This window comes from Macaca thibetana, chromosome 9 (genome assembly GCF_024542745.1).
Source record: "Macaca thibetana thibetana isolate TM-01 chromosome 9, ASM2454274v1, whole genome shotgun sequence".
Classification (NCBI taxonomy): domain Eukaryota; kingdom Metazoa; phylum Chordata; class Mammalia; order Primates; family Cercopithecidae; genus Macaca; species Macaca thibetana.
Window position 1 is genome coordinate 28,304,523 of NC_065586.1, and position 26,765 is coordinate 28,331,287.

At 36.3% G+C, this 26,765-nt stretch overlaps 1 protein-coding gene across 3 annotated transcripts in view; it reads left to right on the forward strand.

Annotated features, from left to right (window-relative positions):
- The window catches only part of WAC (WW domain containing adaptor with coiled-coil), a 90,098-nt gene that overhangs the window by 59,128 nt on the left and 4,205 nt on the right, over window positions 1-26,765 (forward strand). For all 3 annotated transcript variants that reach the window (XM_050804510.1, XM_050804508.1, XM_050804509.1), the window contains 7 exons: window positions 527-639; window positions 5,744-6,052; window positions 18,081-18,326; window positions 20,625-20,747; window positions 21,688-21,836; window positions 24,239-24,357; window positions 25,855-26,044. In XM_050804510.1, the coding sequence (XP_050660467.1) occupies window positions 527-639; window positions 5,744-6,052; window positions 18,081-18,326; window positions 20,625-20,747; window positions 21,688-21,836; window positions 24,239-24,357; window positions 25,855-26,044 (1,249 nt within the window). The remainder of the gene's footprint in view (window positions 1-526; window positions 640-5,743; window positions 6,053-18,080; window positions 18,327-20,624; window positions 20,748-21,687; window positions 21,837-24,238; window positions 24,358-25,854; window positions 26,045-26,765) is intronic.

Consider the following 26,765-nt stretch of genomic DNA (forward strand, 5'->3'; position numbering starts at 1 on the left):
CAGCTACTGAGGAGGCTGAGGTGGGAAAATGGCTTCAGCCTAGGAGGCCACAGCTGCAGTGAGCCATGATGGTGCCACTGCACTCCAACCTGAGCAATAGAGCAAGATGCTATCTCCAAAAAAAAAGAAAAATTTTAGGACAGCTAGGCAGCTGTCCACAAAGGCCTTTTGAATAGTCAGTATAATTAATAAAATACTTACCTACATTTATGCATCTTTAATTTTGATGGAAATATTAATAGCTTAACAAGACCATAATGTTTCTTTCACATGTAGAATTAAAATTGATGAGCTTTGGTTATGGCGTTAGTGGTATAATTAATTGGTATAGTTTTGCCATTAGTGAGAAACATTAGTGTTTCTGTTTGCCACGTTCCATCTCCCACACCAGTTAAATTATGACCATGTTCACTGCTTTTGTTTTTTATATAACCGTTTGTTAGGCATTTGGCCAGAGCTGTTTATTATGGAAACTCATGCCCTCGATGTAATTTTTATGTGTTTATCTTATTTTTTTTATTTTTAGAGAACAGAGACAAAAAGAAGCAAACAAGATGGCAGTCAACAGCTTCCCAAAAGATAGAGATTACAGAAGAGAGGTGATGCAAGCAACAGCCACTAGTGGGTTTGCCAGTGGAAGTAAGTATTAATTTTTTTTCTTTGAAATGTATGTTTGATTTATTCGTATTATTTATTTTTCAAATCTGTGTCCATCGCCATCTACATATGTAAATTAAAATAAATAGAAACATGTAGAGATTCTTTTACGTTGGATTTATTATCCCCTACCCGCCACCATTTTGGTCCCCGAAAAGGGAAAAGATACATGGTAGAGTAGCATACGTATGTGTTTCCTGCTGCGCATTATGGCTATAATGGAGCTGAATTGCAAACAGTAGAATTTTGTTTTAGATTGGTTTCCCCTGATCCCCCCAAACAGGAGCTTCCTCTCCCACCCTACCTGCCTGCCCTTAAGTTGTGTCCTATTAAACTGGACACAGATCTCATCAGGTTTTAGTCTAATAATTGAATCGTAGCCACACACAAGTGACATCAGAGTAGCTACTGTTTTTTGTTTGTTTGTTTATGTTACCAGTGAGTAACTTGTTTATCCTTGTATTTAGAAACAAATTTCACCATGATCATAGATCTGTGTAACATCTCTAGTTTGAATTTGCACACAATTTAAAAATGTCTAATAGAAAACTTAAGCCATTTTGTTCTAAGGTGGTCTTCATCTATAAATCAAACTGTGGGCATACTTCATTGTTCTTCTGAGGCCAGATTTTGTGCTAGTGGGACAATTTTGTATCCCATACATTTGTTTTGTAATTCATTCTCCAAATTTGAAGCTTTATTAAAGGTACTCTATTTCCACTGGCTTCCCTTACCTTGAATCAAATTTACTCCCGGTGCTGTGGCTCATGCCTGCTGCAATCCCAGCCTTTTGGGAGGCTGAGGCAGGAGGATGGCTTGAGGCCAAGAGTTTGAGACTGGCCTATGCAACACGGCAAGACCCAGTATCCACAGAATTAACCACTCAGCTGTAGTCCCAGCCACTTGGGAGGCTGAGGCAAGAAGATGACTTGAGCCTTGGAGTTTGGGTCTTCAGAGAGCTATGATCTTGCCACTGCACTCTAGCCTGGCAACAGAGTCAGACTATGTCTCAAAAAAAAAAAAAAAATTAAAAATATTTAACTGTCACGTAGACTTCTAGGATTCGTTTTGCAATTTTGGGAGGAATTTCAAGGTGATGTTTTCTGGGAATTCTTAAACTTCAGTGTTTCAGTTCTGTTCCTGTAACTCAAACCAAAAAGTTGGGGGGTGTGTTTGGTCTCAGAGGGATTATTGAGTTTTTGATGGGAGACAATATTTAAGATGAAACAGTAACAGATCTGCAGGATTAAGTGTGAAATAATAAATTTTTAAATCAGTGAAATCGTATATAATTTTTTAAATGATATAAAGTACTGAAGTTGGCATATTGAAGAACATTGAATTTTGAACATTGAATTTTGAGGTGGAAGAATTAGATTCTAGTCCCATTTCTTTTTATATCTTAATTAACTGACTTTTGTCAATTAAAAATGAGAGAGAGGTTTTCCTCTAGACATAAACAAGTTACACCCAGCTTGTGGGTTTTTTGAACATATTGCAGGGTAGGGGATGCATAGAAAATGAGTGACAGATGGCTGGGCGCGGTGGCTCACGCCTGTAATCCCAGCACTTTGGGAGGCCGAGGCAGGCGCATCACGAAGTCAAGAGATCGAGCCCATCCTGGCCAACATGGTGAAACCCCGTCTCTACTAAAATACAAAAATTAGCTGGGTGTGGTGGTGCGCCCTGTAATCCCAGCCACTCAGGAGGCTGAGTCAGAAGAATCGATTGAACCCAGGAGGCGGAGGTTGCTGTGAGCTGAGATTTCACCACTGTACTCCAGCTTGGGCGACAGAGCAAGACTCTGAGTCTACAAAAAAAAAAAAAGTATTAGATAAGTATAAAAATAGTAACTTGTTTTTCTTCATGATTTCAAAAGTATGCCATATTTGTAAATAATTAGGTAAAACGTTTAAATTCCATGACCCTGAAACATTTTGGAATATATACTTTTTTCTGTATGCTTATAAATGTGTATACAAATTACATATGTATGTATTTCAAAAATGGGATTCTATATTACTGTTTTTTACCTGTTATTCAGTAATGTATCAGGAATATGTTTTTATGTCTGTTTATAATTCTGCATTTGTTATATTGATTGCATAGGTAAACTTTCATCAATAAATAATCCCCTATCAATGAATACTTGGGAAGTTTTCAGCCTTTCCCTACTATAAACAAGATTATGATTCATATCTGCCCACTTGTCTGATTACTGCCTTCACTTAAATTCCTAGATAGGCAAATGATGAGTCATTGTGTCTGTGCTTGTGTTGAAATGTAGTCGTGTTTCACACTTTTTTTGAGTTAGGTAGTGTTTGAGAAAGAACCTTAGCTGTGTTGCTTTTTTTAAAGATTGGTCAACTTAGTAATAAAGTCAATAAGCCATTCAAGTGTTTAACTTAGTCTATCAGAAACATGTTGGCAGAGTGTTCCCTTGTGTTGAGTATATTGGTATTTGTGTAGAGTGTGGCTTAAAGCTTGTTCTTGACTACCAATAAAAAAAACTTTAGGGGATGGCAGAGGGGGAAGGATTGGGAAGATTTTTACATGTAAAGAGATAAAGTAGGTTTTAATGAGGTTTTCGTTGTTTTTGTTTTTTTGCAATATATTAAGTGTTTGTAAAGCACTAAAATATTTTAACAAAGGCTGGGCATGGTGGCTCATGCCTGTAATCCCAGCACTTTGAGAGGCCGAGTCGGGTAGATCATCAGAGGTCGAGTTTGAGACCAGCCTGGCCGATGTGGCAAAACCCCGTCTGTACTAAAAATACAAAAATTAGCTGAGTATGGTGGTGCACACCTGTAATCCCAGTCACTTGGGAGGCTGAGGCAGGCAGAGATTTCAGTGAGGCAAGATTCGTGCTGTTGCACTACAGCCTGGGTGACAGAGTGAGACTGTCTCAAAAAAAACCAAAAAACATAAAATATTTTATCAAATGTTAATATTCTCCACAACCTGATGCTGAAAATTATATGGATAAAATTTTTAATTTGCTATTAACTGCTACTAATTTTTATTTTTGCGAATCTGTGCTTTATATGTTGATGGCTCTATGTTTAGAGACACCTTTCTCAACAGAAGCACTAATGACGTTTTGGGTGAAGTAATTGTTTGTTATGGAAGGCTTTCCTGTTTTGTAGGTTATTGAACACCAAAACTGGCCTCTCCTCACTAGATGCCAGTAGCATACCTCCCCTCTCTCCAGTCAGGACAAGCAAAGCACTGCGCTCTGGGAGGGTGGCAAATAGGTACTGCTTTAACTGTGTTTATTTAGAGTTGTAAGTATAGAAAGCTGTTACAGCTATAGCTTCCCCCGTTCCTGTAATGCTGCTGCCCTTTTTGCTTTTTAACTTAAAAATGTTAGAAGTATCATCCTTAATTTCCATTGGAGTACCTGTGCTTGATACATTTTGACTAGCCCTATAGAACTGAAAGGAAGTTTTCTTGGTTGAGGAAATAAAAATTGTATACAGGGTTGGGCATGATATTATCCTATTATGTCTGTCCCTAAAGGTTTCTGTCTTAGTAGTATCCTCATTGCAGGTAGAAACTGTAGAATAAAATTTTTAAAATTTTATATTCATGCAAGTTGATAGCTTACTGATATATTACTGTCATACAACAGATGTTTGTATTCTGTTCATTTTTGTAGATTTTTATATTGTATCCTTTATAACACTAAATTTTATATATTAAGTCATTGTCAGAAGACCTTGTGCTTTGATGTGATTGTTTTTTTGGATGGTATTCCGGTACTTTTTGTTGTGGTGTACCATGTAGCGGTTGTGTACTGACAACTTTGAAACTGACTTCTAGTTTGAATGTTCCTCCTTCGTTGTTTTGTCTTGGTCTTTATAATTGGAGGAGCTGTAAATTGGAAAAAACAATGCAATAATCAACAGAGAGGGCATACTTTAGTAAAATTATTGTACATCACATGCTTAGATTTTAGGTCATTTCTCTCCTTGGAGGTTATTTCTCTCCTTGGAGGTTATTTTAGTTCTTTAGTTATTGTTGGGAATATTGTAATTTAGATTGAACACTTCGAATGAACTTTAACATGATCGTTGAAATTTTCCTTCTTTTGTACTGTTTTGAGGAATCATGGTGTTAGAATTTAAATTGTTGATAGATTTTAAACTGTTTTCAGTATTTCTGAGCTTAAAGTATTTTTGTGGCTATTTAAATTGTTGATAGATTTTAAACTGTTTTCAGTATTTCTGAGCTTAAAGTATTTTTGTGGCTATTTAAATTGTTGATAGATTTTAAACTGTTTTCAGTATTTCTGAGCTTAAAGTATTTTTGTGGCTTTAAATTGAAAGAGGATTTGTTTTTAATACACCTAGCGATAAGTAGATTGTTCTGACTGTGCTGTGGGTGTTGGACTTCTATTTTCAAATAGCATTATGCATCATGATTTTATTACTAACTCTCTGGTTATTTGTAACATTACTAAAAATACTACAGATTGGTTTACTTACTGTATTCACAGTTCGTCATAACTTCAGTCATCTTAAAATGATTTCATTTAAGCCTTCGTATAAACTGCTTTAGAGGCAACTAATTAGCTAATGTAGTATTTAGAAAGACCAGGCTAATAAAGCCTAATATTCCTTTGCAGTCGAACCACTGTGAATAATTCAGTTATTAAAATCTATGACCCATAGTGTAAAACAATGAAGCATGTATTTTTTCTGCTTTTAAAACAATTTAAAAATTTTTATGAGACGGTATTATAACTCCATATGTTGATTTTTGTTGTTGTTGTTGTTGTTTTTGGTATGTTTTGTTTGAACTACAGTGTGATTCTAAGGAATCCTTAAAAAATGTGTAGCCCCCTTGAAATATGAGTATAGATGAATATTTATAGTTGAGCAAAAACTCCTCTTCTTCCAGTATTGCATATTTACATGCCAGTGGTAAACTGCAGACACTAACTGGGTTTGCAGTTTTATAAAAGAATATGTAAGTACAAGTATGTTGCTGAATTAGCTGATGTTAAAGGTAGGATTCTAATGTAATCTTTTTTCTTCCCCCTTCTGTCATTCCAACATCTGTTTTTTCGAACTGTGAACTAAAGTGGAAGACAAGCATTCCAGTGATGCCAGTAGTTTGCTCCCACAGAATATTTTGTCTCAAACAAGCAGACACAATGACAGAGACTACAGACTGCCAAGAGCAGAGACTCACAGTAGTTCTACGCCAGTACAGCACCCCATCAAACCAGTGGTTCATCCAACTGCTACCCCAAGCACTGTTCCTTCTAGTCCATTTACGCTACAGTCTGATCACCAGCCAAAGAAATCATTTGATGCTAATGGAGCATCTACTTTATCAAAACTGCCTACACCCACATCTTCTGTCCCTGCACAGAAAACAGAAAGAAAAGGTATGCCATTATTACTAGATGCTGCACGTTGAACTATAGTTTCTAAGTTTCTTATATATTACATTATTTCCTTTGGCTTATAAGTCTCCGAATTATAAATTTTTTAAAAAGTCTTTTAGAATGTTTCTGTGTAGAGTTAGGTGTAGAGTTAGCAATATTTAGCTTTTTTCTTTAATTTATAATTATCCAGCCTCAGAACTGTTTCTTGCCTCTGGATTAAGTCAGGTGCTTAATGTGTAACAATAATGGTTTAAGTAATTTTTTAAAGTCAAATAACTGTCTCTTCAATTTTCTGTTTTTGTGATCATTGTCTTGACAGTTTATAAATCGTCTCAGTTTTCTCTTAATACTTAATAGGAATAGAGATATTTTAAAACTAATTCTGTATAACATTTCATTATTGGTTTCAATTTGCGATTAGAAAATTAAGTTGTGGGCCATAAGATAAGGAGTGTTAATGTCTGAATTGGACCTTAAGTCTGAGGAGTGGAAGTTAAACATTGCAGCCCAAATTGTGTTTATCCAACTCAGTGTCAATAATCACAGTTTAAAAAGTTACATGTTTAAAAAGTTACAGAAAAATTTTAAGAACAGCTACTTAGAAGGTGTGACACAACATAAGCAGTGTGATGAAATTTGCATAGACCATTCACAGTCTGAAACTTGTACTTCATAGTATGTTTTAAGAGTCTAAGGAAATTAAAACGCAGTAAATAAATTGTCACGGGTAAATCCATTAGCAGACCATTAGTAAGTGTTGATGCACTTTTAAATGTCCTGTGGGTTTAGGAGAGGCTTGATACGTTAATTCACATTATTTAATTTGTTGGCAAAGGGCTCAAATAGTTGAATTTCTTTTGTTTCTGATTTCCCCTCTCCTTGAACTACAGTGTGATTTTAAAGAATCCTAAAAAAGAACTTGTAGCCCCCTTAAAATCTAGATTAATATAGATTAATATTTATAGTTGAGCAGAAGCTAAACTATCAATACATGTTGTTTGAAATTTTCGTATATTACATGTTATATGTTTGTAATACATGCGTATGTACTATGCATGTTATTTGAATTTTCCTTGTTATTCAGCCATATACTTTATATATCATACAGTACATAATGTGTCAGATTAATGCTTGTTCCAGATGTCAAATTCGGTCAAGATGGTTTGTACCAACATTTATAAATAACATGTCGGATTTACCCTGTGACAGAATTAAATTTGCAAAGAGAAATAACTGAGAGATGAAATCTGAATTAATGCTATAGTTATTGTATTTTCCAGAGGACATTTTGGTTTTTTAAGTTCCTATAATTTTGACAGTTTGCTCACAGAAAACTTTATTTTAAAAATCCTTGTCAGTTAGAATTCTGATGGCCCTTTGAAAGTATTTATCCCATGTCACCTTTGTACATTTAACACTTTTAAACTCCTTTTTGAAATTCTTCCTCTGGCTTCTGTGATACTACCCTCCTTCAGTTGCCTATTTCTGTTCCTTCCTGCTTCTTACATATCAGCATCTCAGCCTTTTTTTCTCTGTTTGGTTCTTTTTCTTGTTCACCATATTCCTTGGTAGTCATTTTGTTACTGTTAGGACTACCAAATCTTTAGTTCTAGTTCAGACTTATATGTCTACGTGTAAACTCTCAGTATTTGTTACATATCCTCATATACAATGTGTCCCTAATTTCTCCTTTTCCCACAATTTATTCTTAGATTTGCAGTAATTGACAACACTGTTCTCCCTAACTTTGCCTTATTCTTAAACATTCTCACCCACCCACCCATTGACAAATCTTGGGCGCTCTTTCTTAGCACTCATTGAAATTCAGATTCTCTCTTTTAATTGTAAAAATCTTTCGTGGAGATTTCACTTACTGAAATTCAGATCATCTCTCTCTGTTTGTTAATTTTTTTTTTTTTTTTTTTTTTTTTTTTTTGAGACGGAGTCTCGCTCTGTCACCCAGGCTGGAGTGCAGTGGCCGGATCTCAGCTCACTGCAAGCTCCGCCTCCCGGGTTCATGCCATTCTCCTGCCTCAGCCTCCCGAGTAGCTGGGACTACAGGCGCCTGCCACCTCGCCCGGCTAAGTTTTTGTATTTTTAGTAGAGACGGGGTTTCACTGTGTTACCCAGGATGGTCTCGATCTCCTGACCTCGTGATCCGCCCGTCCTGGCCTCCCAAAGTGCTGGGATTACAGACTTGAGCCACCGCGCCCGGCCTGTTTGTTAATTTGTAAAAATCACTGTGTTGCTTAGACTGGTCTCAAACTTTTAGCCTCAAGCAGTCCTCTGGCCTTGGCCTCCCAACATGCTGGGATTACAGGTGCAAGCCACAGTGCCTGGCCAGGTTCTCTTGAAATAATCTTCTGATTATCTTCTTACCCAGTCTATCCACTTAACAATGGCATCATTATACAATTTAAATTGAATTGTGTCAGCTCCTTGCTTAGAAACTTCTAGTGGTTTTTTAAACATCCAAATGATAAAGTCCATACTTAGTAAGATTATAGCAAGCACTTGACAGGATGGTTGCAGTCTGTTTTGCTAGCTTGATCTCCACCCATTTCACTCTTAATTCTCTAATTCATCTGTTGCAAACTTGGACATTTCTTAGGACTTGCCATTATCTTTCCTGTCCTGAGCTTTTGCTAAATAGAACATGTTCTTTCTTTGATTGCTGTCCTGTTGAATCCAGTACTCTATTGTTACCAAACTTAAACATTGTAATTTCAGTTTTTTCAATTAGATTATATCCCCTTTAGGGCTCAACATTATGTTTTACTGTATTTCATACTTTATTCATCTTCTAACCCTTCCCTATGCAGTTTGATGCTAATTGTCTTATGTTCATTTTAGTTTATTCCTTAAAACAACACTGTGAGGGAAGGTGGTAATATCTCTGTCTTAGAAATGAAGAGCCTAAACATTACCCCAGTTCAAACATGTAGTGTTAGAGGCAGCTTCTCCACAACCCTGTTCTTTCCTCAAAACCAAATATAATGAAAGACTAACATACAGCACATCTATGTCAGTTCGGATGCTCGTAATGTAAAATTTCTGACAGAGTAGATTCGAGTTTAAATTTCACGAAGTGTGTTTGCTAATCACAAGCATTATGTGCCTAATTTATATGTAGTATTCTTAAACTTGTAGGAAGAAACTCGATTACCTACCATGGAATTATCTGTTTATATAGGGGAAATTGTGCAGCCTTTCCAAGTACTTCTCCTTGTATGTTAATTGAAGACTGTTACATCCTTAGATAAGTTTTATAGCAACTGTAATCTTTACAGGTTGTTTTCCATTTAGTCTGTTTAGATTGTTCATTTAGATTGTTCTTCGTGTTTCTGAAGTGTCTGTTTGACATATATTTTTTTTTTCCTCAACGGGGACATCCATGTTATTTAAATTAAGCTTTCTATTGACTCTTCTCATCAACTTAGTGATTTTACTTGTTTAGGTTTTTCTTAACAATTAAATAATTTATATTAAGCACTGATGGTTCAAATCAGGTTGGCCTGTTGGTGTTAAGCACTAATAGTACAGCTGAGCTCTGTCTAAAGTTGTCAGTGGTGGATGCTGTGTACAAGAGCAGAGTCTTTGTCTTTCTTAACCACTGCTCTATTCCTAGTGGTTGACAAATAATAGGCAGTGTGTAAATGTTTGTTGTAGATGCCTATACAACAGTGTGTAAATGTTGGATGGATGCCTATACAACGTGTGTAATGGATGTTGTATAGGCATCCATGTTGTATGTATAAATATTTGTTGTAGATGGATGCTATAAGAACAGGTGTTGAGAGTTGGGAGCACTTGCACTGGTCATGGTTAAAAAAGTATTTGAAGAAAAAGAAGTTTGTATATGTGTTGTGCATCCGATTAAAGCATACCAGCAATGGATTTATATCTGTTTGATGCCAATGTGTCATTTGAGAGAAAGAACCTAAGGTGAACTCAAGGTTTGTGCCTGTGTGAGTGGTCAGAAGGGTAGAGAAAGCTGCAGAGCTCTTTACTTTTGCAGAGAACAGTCTTGATGTTAGGTAGAGTGAAACAAGGGAGTGAGGTGACCCCATTTAGGTCTATATTTGTTTGTTAGGGGAACATTTGAACATCTATATATGATCACTTTATTGGACAACCATAAAAAGAGAAACTCTGATACACCAAAAAAAAAAATGTAAAACTGAGTTTTATCATTTGGCTCCCCAGTGGCCATTTTAAACCTGCTCTAACTCTGTCATCCCTTCCAGATTTGTGAAATGACAAAAGAGGAAACGTGGGTCCTTACTGTTTGCTATGACCAGGTTGTCAGGAGAGTTTAATAACCTTATTCAATAAGTTCCTTATTTAGTGATTTAGAATTACGATTTATTAGCAGAGATAAATGTGAAAACAAAACAAAGTAGCCATAGGATTAGACCTATTTAGTAACCTCAAGCTAGCTCTCAGTATGAACGTATGTAAATAATCACATACTCACATGCTGGTGCCATATGTAATGGGCAGGACAGACTAGTCATGTTAATATGAGGTGTGAGTCAGTCACTTGAAGTAAAATTCCCTTCTGTTTTTATGCTATCTGTAGACTAAATGACAATTGAATGAAGTCAAAAACTTCAGTATGTATTAAAGCTAGGCTCTTATAGCTGATATAGATGGTCATTAACTGGCAGTGGTAGCACTCAGTTGATTTGCTTTAAAATAATTTTCAGGGTTACTACTCATGAAAAGTTACAAAGATTGGCCATAGTTATTCAAATATTTATTGAATAATCGAATACATTGGTGTAGGAATTTAGTCTTAGTCATTAAGTTTAACTAGGTTTAGTCAACTTAATGAAGAAATAACTGATCAAAAGAGTATTAGGAAATATTGTTTGTAGTTTGAGGGTAAGGAAAATATTCATCAAGACCCAAATGGATTTGTCTTTTTAAAAATTAATAAATTTGACCACAAATAACACATTTAAAACTTCTTTATGGAAAGTTAATAACAATAAGCTAAGGTTGAAAGATAACTATCAGACAGGAGAAAATACTTGAAACATAGGTAACAAGATACGTTGAAGATACATAAAAAGATACAAAGCATTATGAGAAAGACAATCCAATGGAACAATAGACAAAGACTATGAACAGAAAATAAGAAAAGGGCAATTGCACCAAATACAAAAATTCACTGAGAATGGATCAAAGACCTAAAGTTAAGAACTAAAACACTAAGACACTTGGAAGGAAACAAAATCTAAATGGTATTGGAGTTGGCCATGATTTCTTGAAATATAATACCAAAGCACAGGCAACAAAAGAAAAAAACAGGCACATTGGACTTCATCAGTATTAAAAAACTTGTACATCAAAGGGAGTGAAAATGCAATTCATAGAATGAAATAAAATATTTGTAAATCATGTATGTTGATAAGGTATGAATGAATATACGTAGAAGTCCAGCTCAACCACATAAAACAACATAGTTCATAAATGGGCAAAGGACTCAAATAAACATTTCTGCAAACAAGACATTCTGGTGGCCAGTAAGCACATGAAGAGATGCTCAACCTCATTAGTCATTAGGGAAATGCAATTCAAAAACCATAATGAAATAACACTTAATACCCATTAGGAAGACTATTATAATTAAAAAATGGAAATAGGTGTTTCGGAAGATGTGGAAAAATTGAAACCCTTGTACTTTTGGTGGGAATGTAAAATGAGGCAGCTACTCTGGAATACAGTTTGTATGTTCTTCAAAAAGTTAAACATAGGATTATGTGTAGGATCCAGCGGTTCCATTTCTAGATACATACCCAAAAGAAAGGCAGAGACTCAGACGTGCTTACATGTGGTTGTTCTTAGCAATTCACAACAGAACAAACATTAGAGACAATCAAGTGTTCATCAGCAGAGTGAAATTCTGATACATGCTACATACAACATGGATGAACCTTAAGAATATTACATGAAATAAGCCAGGAGGAGAAGGACACATTTTATGATTCCACATATACAAGGGTACCTAGAATGGGCAAATTCATACAGACAGAAACTGGAATAGTAGTTACCAGGGACTGTTCGGTGGTGTCCGGGGTGGGAGTGGGTGTTAAGTTTCTGTTTGGGAAGATGAAAATGTTCTGGAGACGTATAGTCGTGATAGCTGCACAGAAATGTGGATGTACTTAATGACATTGCCTTATACTTGTAAAATGGTTAAAATAGTAAGTTTGATGCTGTGTATACTTTACCAGGATAAAAACAATGCAAGAGAAAGATTGCTAGTGCATGTTGAAAATTAAGATTACTATGAGGATATTTTTCACTCTTGAGACTAGTGACAACAATGGAATGTTTCTGGGAAGCACAGTATGTGGAGTGTGTAAGTGGGTCTTGCTAGTATGGGATGTCACTTTAGCAATGTCTGTTGGAAATTGCTTATCTTTTGTATGTATTAACATGAAGATTTTCTCAGTTGAATAAAACAAGTTAAAAAAGGATACTGTCTTCATTATAAAACATCAGTGTATTTATGTACATTTATAAATGCATTGAGATCTAGAAGGATACATGAGTAAAAATACTCATGAATTTAAAAATTAAAGTCAGATTTAGGTGTTGTCACCTACCTACTTTATGTTTTTTTCCTTACTACACTTACATACATCTTCATAATTTGCTCTGTGTCTCCCATGTAACACCACTATTACAAAATAAAGCAGGCTGCCTTTGTAGCAGTAATTTGAGTTTCACGTGTTCCCTTGTCCTGCTCAGTATTAGAGCAACTGTCGAAACACAACAGGAAAGTAATGATTAGAAGTGCACTTATTACCAGTATCATTTTAGATCTTCCGTATATTGAAAAGGATTTGAGATACCAGAAAAATTCAGCTCAGAAATAAAGTTTGGCTTTATTTACAGTAGTTTGCAAGTGTACCTATAGGAAGAGTTGAAGTGATAATTTAAACCCTAGAAAGAGGTTATAGCAACAGATTTTTATGTGTCTAGTCTTTGGTAAGCTGCCACCCCCCACCCCAGCAGAATTTGGAAATACAAGTGAATTATTTATAATTACAAAGCATTAAGAAGTGTTGTCTCTTAAAGCAAATACTTACAACTTAAAATTGAAGGGTGACATTTATAGCACATACCAAATAATTGGTCAGAGATACACAAGGCACAGAAATATCAAATGGGAGAGTGAAGGAAGGTTTAAAATAGCTTAGGAAGAGATCACAAAATATCTTTTGAAAGATCATAGGCACACACAAGTCAACACTAGAGCTAAAACCAGGTATTCCATTACCAAAGAGTGATTATGAAAGACCATTTAAAGTAGGAGTGTCCAATCTTTTGGCTTCCCTGGGCCGCATTAGAAGAAGAAGAATTGTCTTGGTCCACACATAAAATACGCTAATGAAAGCTGATGAGCTTTTTTAAAAATTGCATGTTTTAAGAAAGTTTACAGATTTGTGTTGAGCCACATTCAAAGCTGTCCTAGGCCTCATGGACGAGCTTGATCTGTAGTCTAGGTTTCCTGAATGCTTGGAAAAGTTTGCATTGAAGCAATGAGAGTCATGCTGATACTCTTCAAGAGCAGAAGAATGCATTGAACTGAGTTGTTAATGAGAAACACTGCATTCTCTCTTATGTAAATTCATTTGTGTTTAGCTGTTTTCAAAGATGTGGATTTTGTATTTATGTTCAGTTTGTTGCAAACATGTAAAACATGTTATTAAGCATGTTAGCCTCATATCCTAACAAATTAGCCTAAAAGGTTTCAGACAAATGAAAGTGTTAATGAAAATTAGGTATTTGTATACTAAAAATACACTGTTTTTTAAAAATTATTCCAAAGTTTTATTGCCTTTGTGTTTACAAAAGGTGGTTTGAGTTATTTTATAAGATTATTTAAAATAACTTAAATTTGTCTTTACATAGTGTTACTTAGCTTTATGAATATAGCATAAAATGAGCTGTTCATCATTTTCTTTGACTGTTACATCGATGGAAGCATAAGGCCTACCTTCCCAGCATTATCAAGTTTTTTGTTTGTTTGTTTAGCATTATCAGTTTTGAGGCCAATAAAGATGATTGGCCTAGAAGTTAAATGCAAATGCACGTGTACATGCTCCTGTTACCTGTATTGAAGAATGCTGTCATTAACTGGCATCCAGGCAACAAGTTTATGTTGATGCCATTTTGGTGCCAAGTCCTGTTTTCTACAAGGGCTACAGAGAAAAGTACAACAGGCCGGGCACAGTGGCTCATGCCTGTAATCCCAGCACTTTGGGAGGCCGAGATGAGCAGATAGTTGAGGCGAGGAGTTCAAGACCACCCTGGCCAACATGGCACAATCCCATCTCTACTAAAAATACAAAAAATTTGCTGGGTGTGGTGGCATGCATCTGTAATCCCAGCTGAGGCAGGAGAATCACTTGAACCTGGGAGGCAGAGATTGCAGTGAGCCAAGATCGCGCCACTGCACTCCAGCCTGGGTGACAGAGAATGACTATATCTCAGGAAAAAAAAAAAAAGTACAACACAGTTCCTCTCCTGAGGAATCTCATGTTCCTAGTGCAAAGGAGGGATAATAAATGTTATGTAATAGAGGATACTGAGTAATATGCTAGATTTGGAGTAAGGGCACTCCAAACCAAAGGGAAGGGGCACCCAACCAACACTTTAAATATAAAACTTCTACCTTTTATAATATTTCAGTGATAAAACTATAAAAACTACCTCTCAGAATAGCATTTTATGTTTGTATTATGAAACTCAGTCCGCTATTAGTATTATTTATGTAGATTGAGGCATGTGACATAAGAAATATATAAATAACTTGCAACATGCTATGGAAGGACGTTTGTATGTGTGTCTTTGGTTGAGTGAGTGGAGCAATAAAGTGTAAATACAGCATGCTGAAGACCTGCTGGATGAAAGATTTTGCTTCTGTCCTTGATTGTATCCTTATTCAACTCAGTTCCCCACGTTGTGCTATATTTTTTCTTTTTTGCTTTGTTTTTCTTTTGTTTTTAAAGTTAAAAGGAACCTTGGAGGTTCTCCAGTCTATTTTTGCATAAACAGCAAGTAGTGCCAGAATCACACATAGAACTTTTACAAGTTGTTAGATATGCCCAGGCTTCCGTTCAGTAGATGTGGCTTGGAGCCCAGGTATCTGTTTCGTTTAGTTTTTTAACTTTAAAAGTGATTCCGATGAGCAGTCTGTTGAGGACTAACACCTTTCTTAGAAGGTTTAATAAAACCAAACCTTTTCATAGAGAAATTCTGGCCTTCAGAGATGTCACTTGCCCAGGAGTCCCATAAATACTAAGTAAGATCAACTGATTTCCACACTACTCACCTATAATTCCCCAAAACTGCAAAAGAAGTCTATTGTTGGGGTAAATAAACTTATTAAATAGAAATTAAGGATGTTTTTGCTGTTTTTTGTTGATGATGATGTGTATTTGTTTTTGATTTTGGAGTATTTTCCCTTTTGCTTGTCTTGATGAGCAACACTGAAGGAGTTTTAAGCCCTTCTGTTAATTTTTCATGTCTCGTAGATTTGGTAGCATCAAATAAAGTTGTAAACACCTTGCACTTTCTTCTCCAACTTGTTTCTGTTAAAAGCAGAAGAAAATTTACAGAAATAACAAAGAATGAAGATAATTTCAGGGGGATATTAATACTAGTTTAATTCATGCAGTAAGTAGAAACAGTGTATTTCATTATTAATATTAATCAGGATGCCCCCAAATTGTGTGTGAAAGAACCTTTAAGAGGGATGCGATCTGGAGAATACTGCTAATAGACTCTAATTGATTGCCGCATAAAATACAATAGCTGACAGCAGTGGGTTTTTTTGTTTGTTTGTTCGTTTGTTCGTTTGTTTTTTTAAATAAAGACCAGGTCTCACTCCCATTGCCCAGACTAGATAGCAGAGGCTTGATCACGGCTTACTGCAGCCACGACTTCGTGGCTCAGGTGATTCTCCCACCTCAGCTTCCTAAGTAGCTGGTACCCCAGGCGCAGGCCACCACACCTGGCTAATTTTTTGTATTTTTAGTAGAGACAGAGTTTTCCCATGTTGCCCAGGCTGGTCTTTGAAATCCTGGGCTCAAGCAATCACCTGCCTCAGCCTCACAAAATGCTGGGATTATAGGCATGAGCCACCACATCCATCTGACAGCAGAATTTTCACAAGGAAAGCTTTTATCGTTTTATTCGAGTTTCTTTATGCTTGTCTATGACTCCAGAACAGCAAAGCTGAAAATAATAGGCAGTCTGCTGGATTCAAGCACCCTCCTTTAAAAGTGTATACCCTTACACAAATAAAAATATCTTAGTCCTTCTGAGTTCATCATGGTTAATCAACACATTTTTGAACTGTACTTAAATCAGGTATAAGATCCACACTTTAGAGAGCTATTATCCCTAGCTCTTTTGAGCATTTATAGTAGTGTAAAAAGACTCATAGGCAAGTCTGTTTTCAGTAAGCTTGCTATTACTGTATATATGATCTTGAAAATCTTAAATAGATCGTTTCTAGTTTTGTGCTAAAATAAAGCAAACAATGCTGTTCTGATAGTCTTTGAATATTTCTCCTGATTTACATATATCTGAGTTTCTCTGAGGATGTGTACCTAAAGGGGAATTACTGGGTCATGTAGTGTTTGTCTCTTCAACTTTTCTAAATAATACCAAATTACTTTCCAGTGTGGTTGTATCAATTTATTATCCACCAGAAATGTTAAGTAAATGTTCTCATTACTCTTTGCCAACATTTGGTATTGTCTAACTTTTAAATTTTTGCATTATGGTGAGTGTAAAGGGTTATGTTGCTTTATTTTACATTTTCCTGATAATGAAGTTGAGCATCTTTTCTTGAATTTCCTAGGCATTCAAGTTCCTTCTTTGAAATAATGTCTTCTGTACATTTTTCTATTGGACAGTTTGTCTTTTTTGACTTATAGAAGTTCTTTAAATATTCTGATTACCACTTTGAATATAATTGTTTTGCTTTTTGTAACTTGACACGTCTTCTGCTTGGTGTTACAGATACCTTTCTGTGTTTTCCTCTAATAGTTTTAAAGACTTAAATACCTGCACAAAAGTTCAGTCTATCTTTAACTGGCTTTGTTTTAAATGTAAGTTTTTAAAAATTTGGCAGGACATGTCCTGCTGGCAGTGTTCTTTTTCTTCAGGATATGGAATCTTCAGGATTTATGTTACTAGCTTGTCAAATACTATTAACAGTGCTCTTGGGGCTTTGATTACAGGTACTTTTAAATCTATATAAATAATTGAAACAACAGCTTTCAAATAATTTTCCATGCATATTTTATACATCCTTTATTTCTAAATACTGTAAGGTGGGTTGTTTTTACTATGAAAGTGTCCTTTTAAATTTTAATAATCTTTAATTGAAACAAATAGCTCATTGCCTTATATATTGAATTACAGAAGGGAAGTATGTAGTTACAAAACTCAGTTATTAAGTATAAAAGTCTTTTCTCATCATGTCTTTAGCCCATTCTGGTTGTAACCACCTTGGTACCTATCCTGATTTGTGTTAAGACCAGTGTCATATTTAGGTAGGTTGTTATTGTGGCCATAAACATTTTTCACCTTATTTTATGAGATATAAATTAAATTCTGTAGAATAATATTGTCCCTTTATCCTAATGGAAGCTTACTTGAATATGTGGTTAATAAATAATTGTCTTTGAGATAGCGTTGCTAGTGGACAGATTGGTACTTTTCAAATCAGATATGGGTATGATTTACCAGGTTTTATGGCTTCAGGTTTATCTGACTTTTGTTGTTCAGCTTTCTTACCTACGAAGTAGGGTGAGAAATGTCTAAATCATTATTCTAGTCACTTGAATGTTTACTGAGCATCCTCTGTGTGCGCCAATGTAAGGGTTAAATGAGATTACTTATGTTAGGCGCCTGGCACATGAGAGATGTTCTTTAGATGTTTGTTCTAATTTTCTCTATTCAAGTAATTTTTCAGGCTTATTGTCTTTTTATTTAGAATCTACATCAGGAGACAAATCCGTATCACATTCTTGCACAACTCCTTCCACATCTTCTGCCTCTGGACTGAACCCCACATCTGCACCTCCAACATCTGCTTCAGCGGTCCCTGTTTCTCCTGTTCCACAGTCACCGATACCTCCCTTACTTCAGGACCCAAATCTTCTTAGACAATTGCTTCCTGCTTTGCAAGCCACGCTGCAGCTTAATAATTCTAATGTGGACATATCTAAAATAAATGAAGGTAAATCTTCGTAAGTTTTTAAAAATTTATTTGCATTGTGCAAAGTTATGTAAGTAGTAAAATCCTCAGTTTAGGAATGGTCTTTGTTTTCTTTTGAAATTTATAGTTGAATATTGTTTTTTTTTGGTTTGAGTTTGGAAATTTATATCCATTGTAGTTTAAGACCATTGGTAGTATAATTGAGTTAGTGGTGCTTGGATCTTGTGTATATTTTTCAATACTTGTTAGGCGTCTGGTAGTTACTGGAGATAAGCCATTCTATGTATGTAATGTTCATGGTGAAATTTTACATCAAAACAGTAGAGCATTTGTTGAAATTGGTATAAAAACTTCTGGTATGTTTCTAAAAAATCTGTATAAATAATTACTCAGAATATTTAAAATATGCTAATTACTAGAAAAGTAGGAATTCGGGTAGCTACTTAAAACACTTTTAAAAAATTCTGAGAAGGGAGGAGATGGGTACTAGATAAAATACTGCCATTTTTTTCTGGTGAATTGCATTATTTAATTCCAGCCTTGCTTTTTCAGTAATGCTATTTATGTTTCAGAATATTTAGGCAGCCACTTTGAAAAAGTGTGAATAAAAACAGATGCAGTTTAATTTGCAAACTATTCAGAGTCACATGTTAATTCCTAAGAGCATTGCAAAATTTTCTGTTGAGAATGATCAATTTTTAGGCCAAGGCAGGTGGATCACCTGAGGTCAGGAGTTTGAGACCAGCCTGACCAAGATGGTGAAACGCTGTCTCTACTAAAAATACAAAAGTTAACCAGGCGTGATGGCACATGCCTGTAAATCCCAGCTACTCAGGAGGCTGAGGTACGAGAATCGCTTGAACCCAGGAGACGCAGGTTGCAGTGAGCTGAGATGGTGCTTCTGCACTCTAACCTAGCTGACAGAGCAAGACTCCATCTCAAAATAAATAAATAAAAATAAAATGATCAATTTTTTTGTGTACATTTTCACATAATATACTTAAAAGTAGTGTTAAGTGGTTAAGTTCTTATCCTAAAAATAAAGCTATCTCAGGCTAGTTGGTCATTAGTCTGTTCTTACTGTCCTTAATTTCTTTGTATTTTTATTTTATTCTCTAACCACACAGTTCTCTTGTATGGTAGGTAAATGTTTCATTTAGGCAAAGTGGGGCTTTTAGATAGTTTGAGGAGGCCAGATGCCATGGCTCATGCCTGTTATCCCAGCACTTGCCGAGACTGGTGGACCACTTAAGCCCAGGTGTTTGAGACCAGCCTGGGCAACATGGTGAAACCCCATCTCTACTAAAAATACAAAAACATAGCTAGGCGTGGTGATGAACGCCTGTAGTTGCAGCTACTTGGGAGGCTGAGGTGGGAGAATAACTTAAGCCTGGAAGGTGAAGGCTGTGGTGAAGACAGGTTGTGATTGCACAACCCTGTCTCCAGAATAAATGCTTGAAGAAATAATAGTTAATGTCAATAATAAAATATGTAACACATCAAAAATACATGGTATTTCTAAATACGTGGGGTTTTTTTGTTTTTTTTTTTTTGAGATGGAGTTTCTGCTCTTGTTGCCCAGGCTGGGGTACAATGGCACAATCTTCGCTCACTGCAACCTCCGCCTCCCTGCAACCTCCGCCTCCTAGGTTCAAGCTATTCTCCTGCCCTAGCCTCCCTAGTGGCTGGGATTACAGGCACCTGCCACGATGCCCAGCTAATTTTTTGCATTTTTGATAGAGACAGCGTTTCACTATGTTGGGCAGGCTGCTCTCGAACTCCTCACCTTAGGTGATCCACCCGCCTCAGCCTCCCAAAGTGCTGGGTGTGAGCTAACCATGTCCAGCCAATACTCCCTTTTTTTTTATCCATTTTTAGATTATTAGGGTGGATCTTGATGTAGGATTTGAATGGCCAGCTTGTCTAAAAAGGCAGTCATATGAAATAGCAATCGTTTATCCAGTTAATTTCATATAACATACTGAACACTCACAAATAGGTTTCTGACGTAATTGGAAGTTCCTATGAACACTCATTAAATTTTGTAGAGAGACTTTGTTCAGGTGATCATCTTAATTTATTAGTGTAAAAGAAATTCTGTTGGTTTACCTTTATTGTAAACCCATTAAGTTTCTTTGTCTCTGCCTCAGATTGTTTCAAATCTTGGGACCCATTGTATTACTCCTAGTAGGCTTTTATTTTGAGAGTTCTAGGTTGAAATATTCCAGTTTCTTGTGGGTTCTCTTCCTTGTCAAGTTGTTACTAATGCCACATAAGCCTCCTGTTTTTATACGAATGTATGAAATAATGTGTTTTTAGTTCTTACAGCAGCTGTGACACAAGCCTCTCTGCAGTCTATAATTCATAAGTTTCTTACTGCTGGACCATCTGCTTTCAACATAACGTCTCTGATTTCTCAAGCTGCTCAGCTCTCTACACAAGGTATTCTTACTCATCTTAGATATCTCTACAGTGGTATCTTGATTTTGTTTTGGAATTAATAGCCCTTTTTGTATGTAGTTTTTTTCTTCTGTTTTTTTTGTTTGTTTTTTAAGAGATTAGCTACAATTTTTTTTGGTAACACTGGCATATACAGTAGTATTTTTATTTCCTTTCTTTTTAGATGAAGCAAGTTTTGACATTTGTCTTAAGGTATTGCCATCAAATCTGTAATTATTTAATACAGCATTTAATTCAGACTTTGTTAATGAGTTTTTTTATGCCAAAGCTGAAAGTAAACTATGATATGCCATATATCTTTGTGAACATTGCATGTATTTGAAGAGTTGAAGTTTGGTTCAGATTGACGTTAGATGTTTTTTGACTGGATAATATGGAAATGCTCATTTTCTGCCTTGAATTAGATATCCCTCTTCATGAAGGTATCCAAATGGAGAGAGATACACGTAGGAGCAAATGGGAAGTGAAAGGGTCACTTTGTCAGAAAGCTGATAAACAGCAGGAATGCCTTGTCTGGAATGGAAGTATAATGGTGCAAAGACTCTTGCAACCCTCTGGCTAGCCTCATGAGCAGGAGACTGCGTGGGATACCTGGGCCTAAATGTAGAATAAGAAAGAAGAAATAAGGATGGTGAGGAGGCCTTCCATGTGAGAATAGGTTCAGGCCTAGCTTCCTGTTCCAGCCACATAAAGGAGAGTGGGCCACACTGGGTGTGCTTACCTCTGAACACACAGCTCACTTAGTCAGTGTGGCCCAGTGAGAAGGTCAGATTCTGATTTATTCCGATAAGTGTTCTCTGGGTAATATGGGGGTGGGGGGTTTAGAGTGATACAAAGATTGTTACCACATATATTACAAAGGACTTAGTTTTTTTGTTTTGTTTTGTTTTTCTTTAAAATTAATTGCTTCCCTCTTTTACAGCCCAGCCATCTAATCAGTCTCCGATGTCTTTAACGTCTGATGCGTCATCCCCAAGATCATATGTTTCTCCAAGAATAAGCACACCTCAAACTAACACAGTCCCTATCAAACCCTTGATCAGTACTCCTCCTGTTTCATCACAGCCAAAGGTATGTCACCTTTGAGGGATATTTGGGAAAGAAACTACTTTTGGAAAATCAATAACATTTTAGAATCTGTTACAGAAAAAGCTCTATGAGAATGAGGTGTAGTGGTGGAATGGATGACAGGTATGATAGTAGATGCAGCCTAGAATTTCTCAGTTCACTGAGGGATAGAGGGGGGCTTTGAATCTGTGCTGCTTTAATACACCTTCTGAGTCTGTTCCCTAATGGTTTTGGGATTTGTCCCATGGAGAGTGAGATAAAGAGGGTATACTGTGAGTCTTAATATTTGTAGAATTTTCAGACTCCAAAAGACATGAGTGAACATGTTTTCCAGCAACTTTGCCATATTTGTATTTCAAAAATGAGGCAGTTTTTGTGCTAAGAACTTAATGTATGTTCAACTTTCACATCATGAGCATCACTTGCTTCATTTAATAGATAAGAAAATCAGACTCTCAGTTAAGTCTAGTTTTTGTGGTAGAGTCAGAATTTGAAACCTAGGTGTTTGTGAATACAGGGACCCATTTTACTAAGCTTATATTGCCTGTATTTGTCCCAGCAGAATCTCACATGGTTGGCTCCATAGGTGCAGTTAGAAAATTTCTGGGCTAAATGGTAAATATAGGGGGAATTTCTTTTGAGTAGTTTTGAAACAGTGGGCTGTTTCAAACTTTTTAATGCCAAATAATTATTTGTAAGATCTTAAGCAGCAGCCCAAAAATAAAAATGCATTGAAATACAACTTGAAAGAGGTGGTTGGTCAGCTTTTAAGTCTTCCCGTTTGTTCATCCCTTCCCTACCTTGGCCATTGATCAATGCATGTTTTAGGGCCAATTTAGATTGATTTTTAAAATTCCAAGTTACAGTTGTTAGTTTGTCATGCAGTTCCTTATCATTCACCAGTATTTTAAGGAGGAAAGAATTAAAATGTGAGTTTCAGCAAAAGATACGTTATTTTTGGAGCTTAGAACTTTTCTTCAGGGTGATATTTTAAGAGTATAGTAAATAGTGGTTAAAAGTGAAATAAGTGGCAGTATTGGTTTTATAGTCACTTGTAAACTGAGCATTTCAACTCCTTTAAGCAGGCTGGGCGCAGTGGCGCACACCCATAATTACAGCACTTAGGAGGCCAGGGCAGGAGGATTCAGTTAGGCCCTGGGCAATACAGCAAGACCCCATCTCTACAAAAATAATTTGAAAATTTACTGGGGGAGGCCGAGGCAGGCAGATCACTTGAGGCCAGGAGTTTGAAAAAAGCCTGGCCAACAGGCAAAACCCAGTTTCTACTAAAATTACCAAAATTAGTGGCACAGACCTATAATCCCAGCTACTCAGGAGGCTGAGGCATGAGAATCACTTGACCTGGAAAGTGGAGGTGCAGTTGAGCCAAGATCACGCCACTGCACTCCAGCCTGGGCGAGAGAGCAAAACTCTGTCTTTAAAAAACAACAACAAAAAAAACTTATTTGGGCATGGCAATTTGTACTACTCAGGAGGCTGGGGTGGGGGAATCACCTGAGCCTGGGAATTCAAGGTTGGAGTGAGCCAAGATCACGTCACTCTGCACTCCAGACTAGGCAACCAGAATAAGACCCTGTCTCGAAGAAAAAAAAAAAAGTCCTTTAAACAGATAGCTATCAGTTTTTTGTGTTCCGAAAACTTCTTCAAGTTGTTTTTAAAATAATTGAACATTTGAGCTTTTAGTGCTTACTAAAATGTTCTTTATAAGACTTGACTAGAATTGATAGGTAATATTCAGAAGTTAAGCAGGACGTTCCAGATTTGTTAGGGAGAATTATTAATCATATCCCCTCACCCCACCAAAAGAAAAACAGCAGTGAGGTGTGGTTTATCACAAAGGACTCCATCTGCCTTTGTGCCTCAATTTAGAGCTTATATTTTAAACTGCTTATTTTCTTTCTGTGGCTTCTGAATATAATATGTATCCTGATTGGCAATCATGGACTTCAGTCTACCTCTGTAGAGTAACATCTCTTTGAAAAACACTCATGATGAACTTTATATGGGCCATAACTCATTTTCTCATAGCCGAATCACATTGTTTCTCCATGTCATTAAAATCTAAGCATCCATATGTGTATGATGTGGTAGCATACATATTTACTTTTATTGATATAAAAGTAACAAATCAGAAGAGATAATAATGTATTGGAAAGAAAACTGAGTTGTAAAGGAGGAGAGCTAGTTTCTTACACTGGTTTGATAGGGAAGTAATTTTATGACCTTGGGCCATTTTTACAAAGAAATGAGATATCGAAGTTTTAGAACTTGACAGTCTTCTTTGAAACACCATATTTTACATGTTCTAAGACTATTACCTAGATTTTGGGGGGAGAGATGTGGATTAGATTTGGAGACCATCTCACCAGATTTTGACATTTCAGGTTAGTACTCCAGTAGTTAAGCAAGGACCAGTGTCACAGTCAGCCACACAGCAGCCTGTAACTGCTGACAAGCAGCAAGGTCATGAACCTGTCTCTCCTCGAAGTCTTCAGCGCTCAAGGTACGTCGATATTGTATATTGAGACCACATTGTTTTGTTTAATGATAGTATACTGGTATATTGCATTGTTTGAAGATGTATCTGTAAAATATAACAACTTTAAACTCCATGAATACTCTAAAGTAGGCTTATATGTTGTAAAATTTACAAAGACAAACCTGTATACAAGAGGTAGGTTATTGTCTCTAGTAGTAAAGCCTGGGTTATTTTGAAGAAAGTGGCTCTTTAAAATTTTACACAGTGGAATATGATGGGGTAAAGATTTGTGATACTTGTACCAGAAAGGCACATGATTTTACAATATTTGTTGGAATTACATTGCTTTGTAACCTCCTCATAGCAGTTTTGGTTTGAGTATATTGATGAAAGCCAAAGTCTCCTATCTAAAACTTGGGCCGATGTTTCCCGTGTATGTCAGGCTTTCCCAGTAGCTTAACTGTGACCCTATACAGATGACTTTTAGATAGTTCTATACTGCTGTATTGTGTTAGCACTTTTCTGTGTTCATTAACAACACAACTTTAAATGACATTTGTTGAATGAATGGTTTTCATTTGATTGATTTTCCTATTTTTTATTTCATGCTATGAGGTAGCAAAATAATTGAACTGTTGTTTTTATTGTTGTTTTCTAAACAAGCATTTCAGAACTTATACCTCCAAATGAGAGTTGTTCCCTTCAAACTAATCACCTTGGGAAGCTGTCTACTTACTCCAGCAATGTTGCCATTGCTCAGAACATTTTTGGGAAATTCTTCTTTTAAATTGTTTTTAGAGGCTGCAGTATTATTTTAAATATCCTCAGTGATGAAAACTCTTCATCCTTTGGGAGATTTAGTTTTTGGAAATAACTGAAATTCATTCAGAGCCAAGTCTGGTGAAGCAGGTAGGAGATCAACTTGGGTGATTAAATTTTTTGGTTCTCGCCACCATATCCCCAACCCTGGCCCAAACCATTCAGTTTTAAAAGAAGATAAACAATCTCAGAGTGTTATTTTTTTGGTTTTGTTTTGCCACTATGCTTGCTCAGTGCTATCCAACAAAATGTTTGTATTTTGCTTCACATTATTTCACCCTCTGATTCAGCAGTTCTGACGTTGAACAAAGGCAATATATATTTTCCCCTTACCTAGATGTATATGAGACAGTCTTCAGATGTGCATTATATCTATAGCTGTTAAAATGTGACCATTTTTTAGTTATATTCTTATTAGTGTTTGTGGTACACAAAGTTAACAGGTTCTGCTCTCAGATTTGGAGAGTACAGTTTACATTAGACTCTTGACAGTCGTGTTAAAAAGGCTTTTTCCCCCTAAAGTGTTTTGAGGAATAATATACTTTGGATTGTTAATTCTCTTTATTTGATGTTAAAATAACAAATTTTTCTTAGGAATTTGGATATCTTTAAGTTAATAAAAGGTACTAACATGCAGTTTATAGGATAAGGATACCCAGAAACTACTTTTAAACATATTACACATTCAATTCTGTTTTCTAGTAGCCAGAGAAGTCCTTCACCTGGTCCCAATCATACTTCTAATAGTAGTAATGCATCAAATGCAACAGTCGTACCACAGAATTCTTCTGCCCGATCCACGTGTTCATTAACGCCTGCACTAGCAGCACACTTCAGTGAAAATCTCATAAAACACGTTCAAGGATGGCCTGCAGATCATGCAGAGAAGCAGGTATGTTAACGTACAGCCTAGATTTTACCTTTGGGTGATTAGCAAAACAGAACTTAATCAACTTCTAGAAAATCTAATGTAGACCACTGAATTCAAGCAATACTTAAAATAACAAATCCCTAACTTTGTAGTCATTTAAAAAATATTTGACATATAAGGTAACTTTTTTGGTTTTACAAAATATTTTAACATAATTATAGCCCCTGTTGTCAGGTACTCAGCAGTTAGCTCAGTGCTTATTGCCTTATATTTATTTTCTCTACTTCTTAAAACAGCTAAGCAGTGTAGATAGAGTTTTCTCATTTTGCCATTGAAGTCCTTAAGACCAAATAGTCCATAAAACCTTGATCCCAAGGTCACCCCATTAACACAGTGATGTGGCTCAAAGCCAGTGTACTTTTTCCACTCAGCTGCTCTGATAGTTTCGGAATCCATTAGCACCGTTAATCTACTGGCCAAGTGCAGTGGCTCATACCTGTAATCCCAACACTTTGGGAGGCCGAGGCAAGTGGATCACTTGTGGCCAGCCAGGAGTTGGAGACCAGCTTGGCCAACATTGGTGAAACTCCATCTCTAACCATAAGTACAAAAATTAGCCAGGCGTGGTGGCATGTACCTGTAATTCCAGCTACTCGGGAGCCTGAGGCACCAGGATTACTACTTGACCCCAGGAGACAGAAGTTGCAGTGAGCCGAGATTGTGCCACTGCACTCCAGCCTGG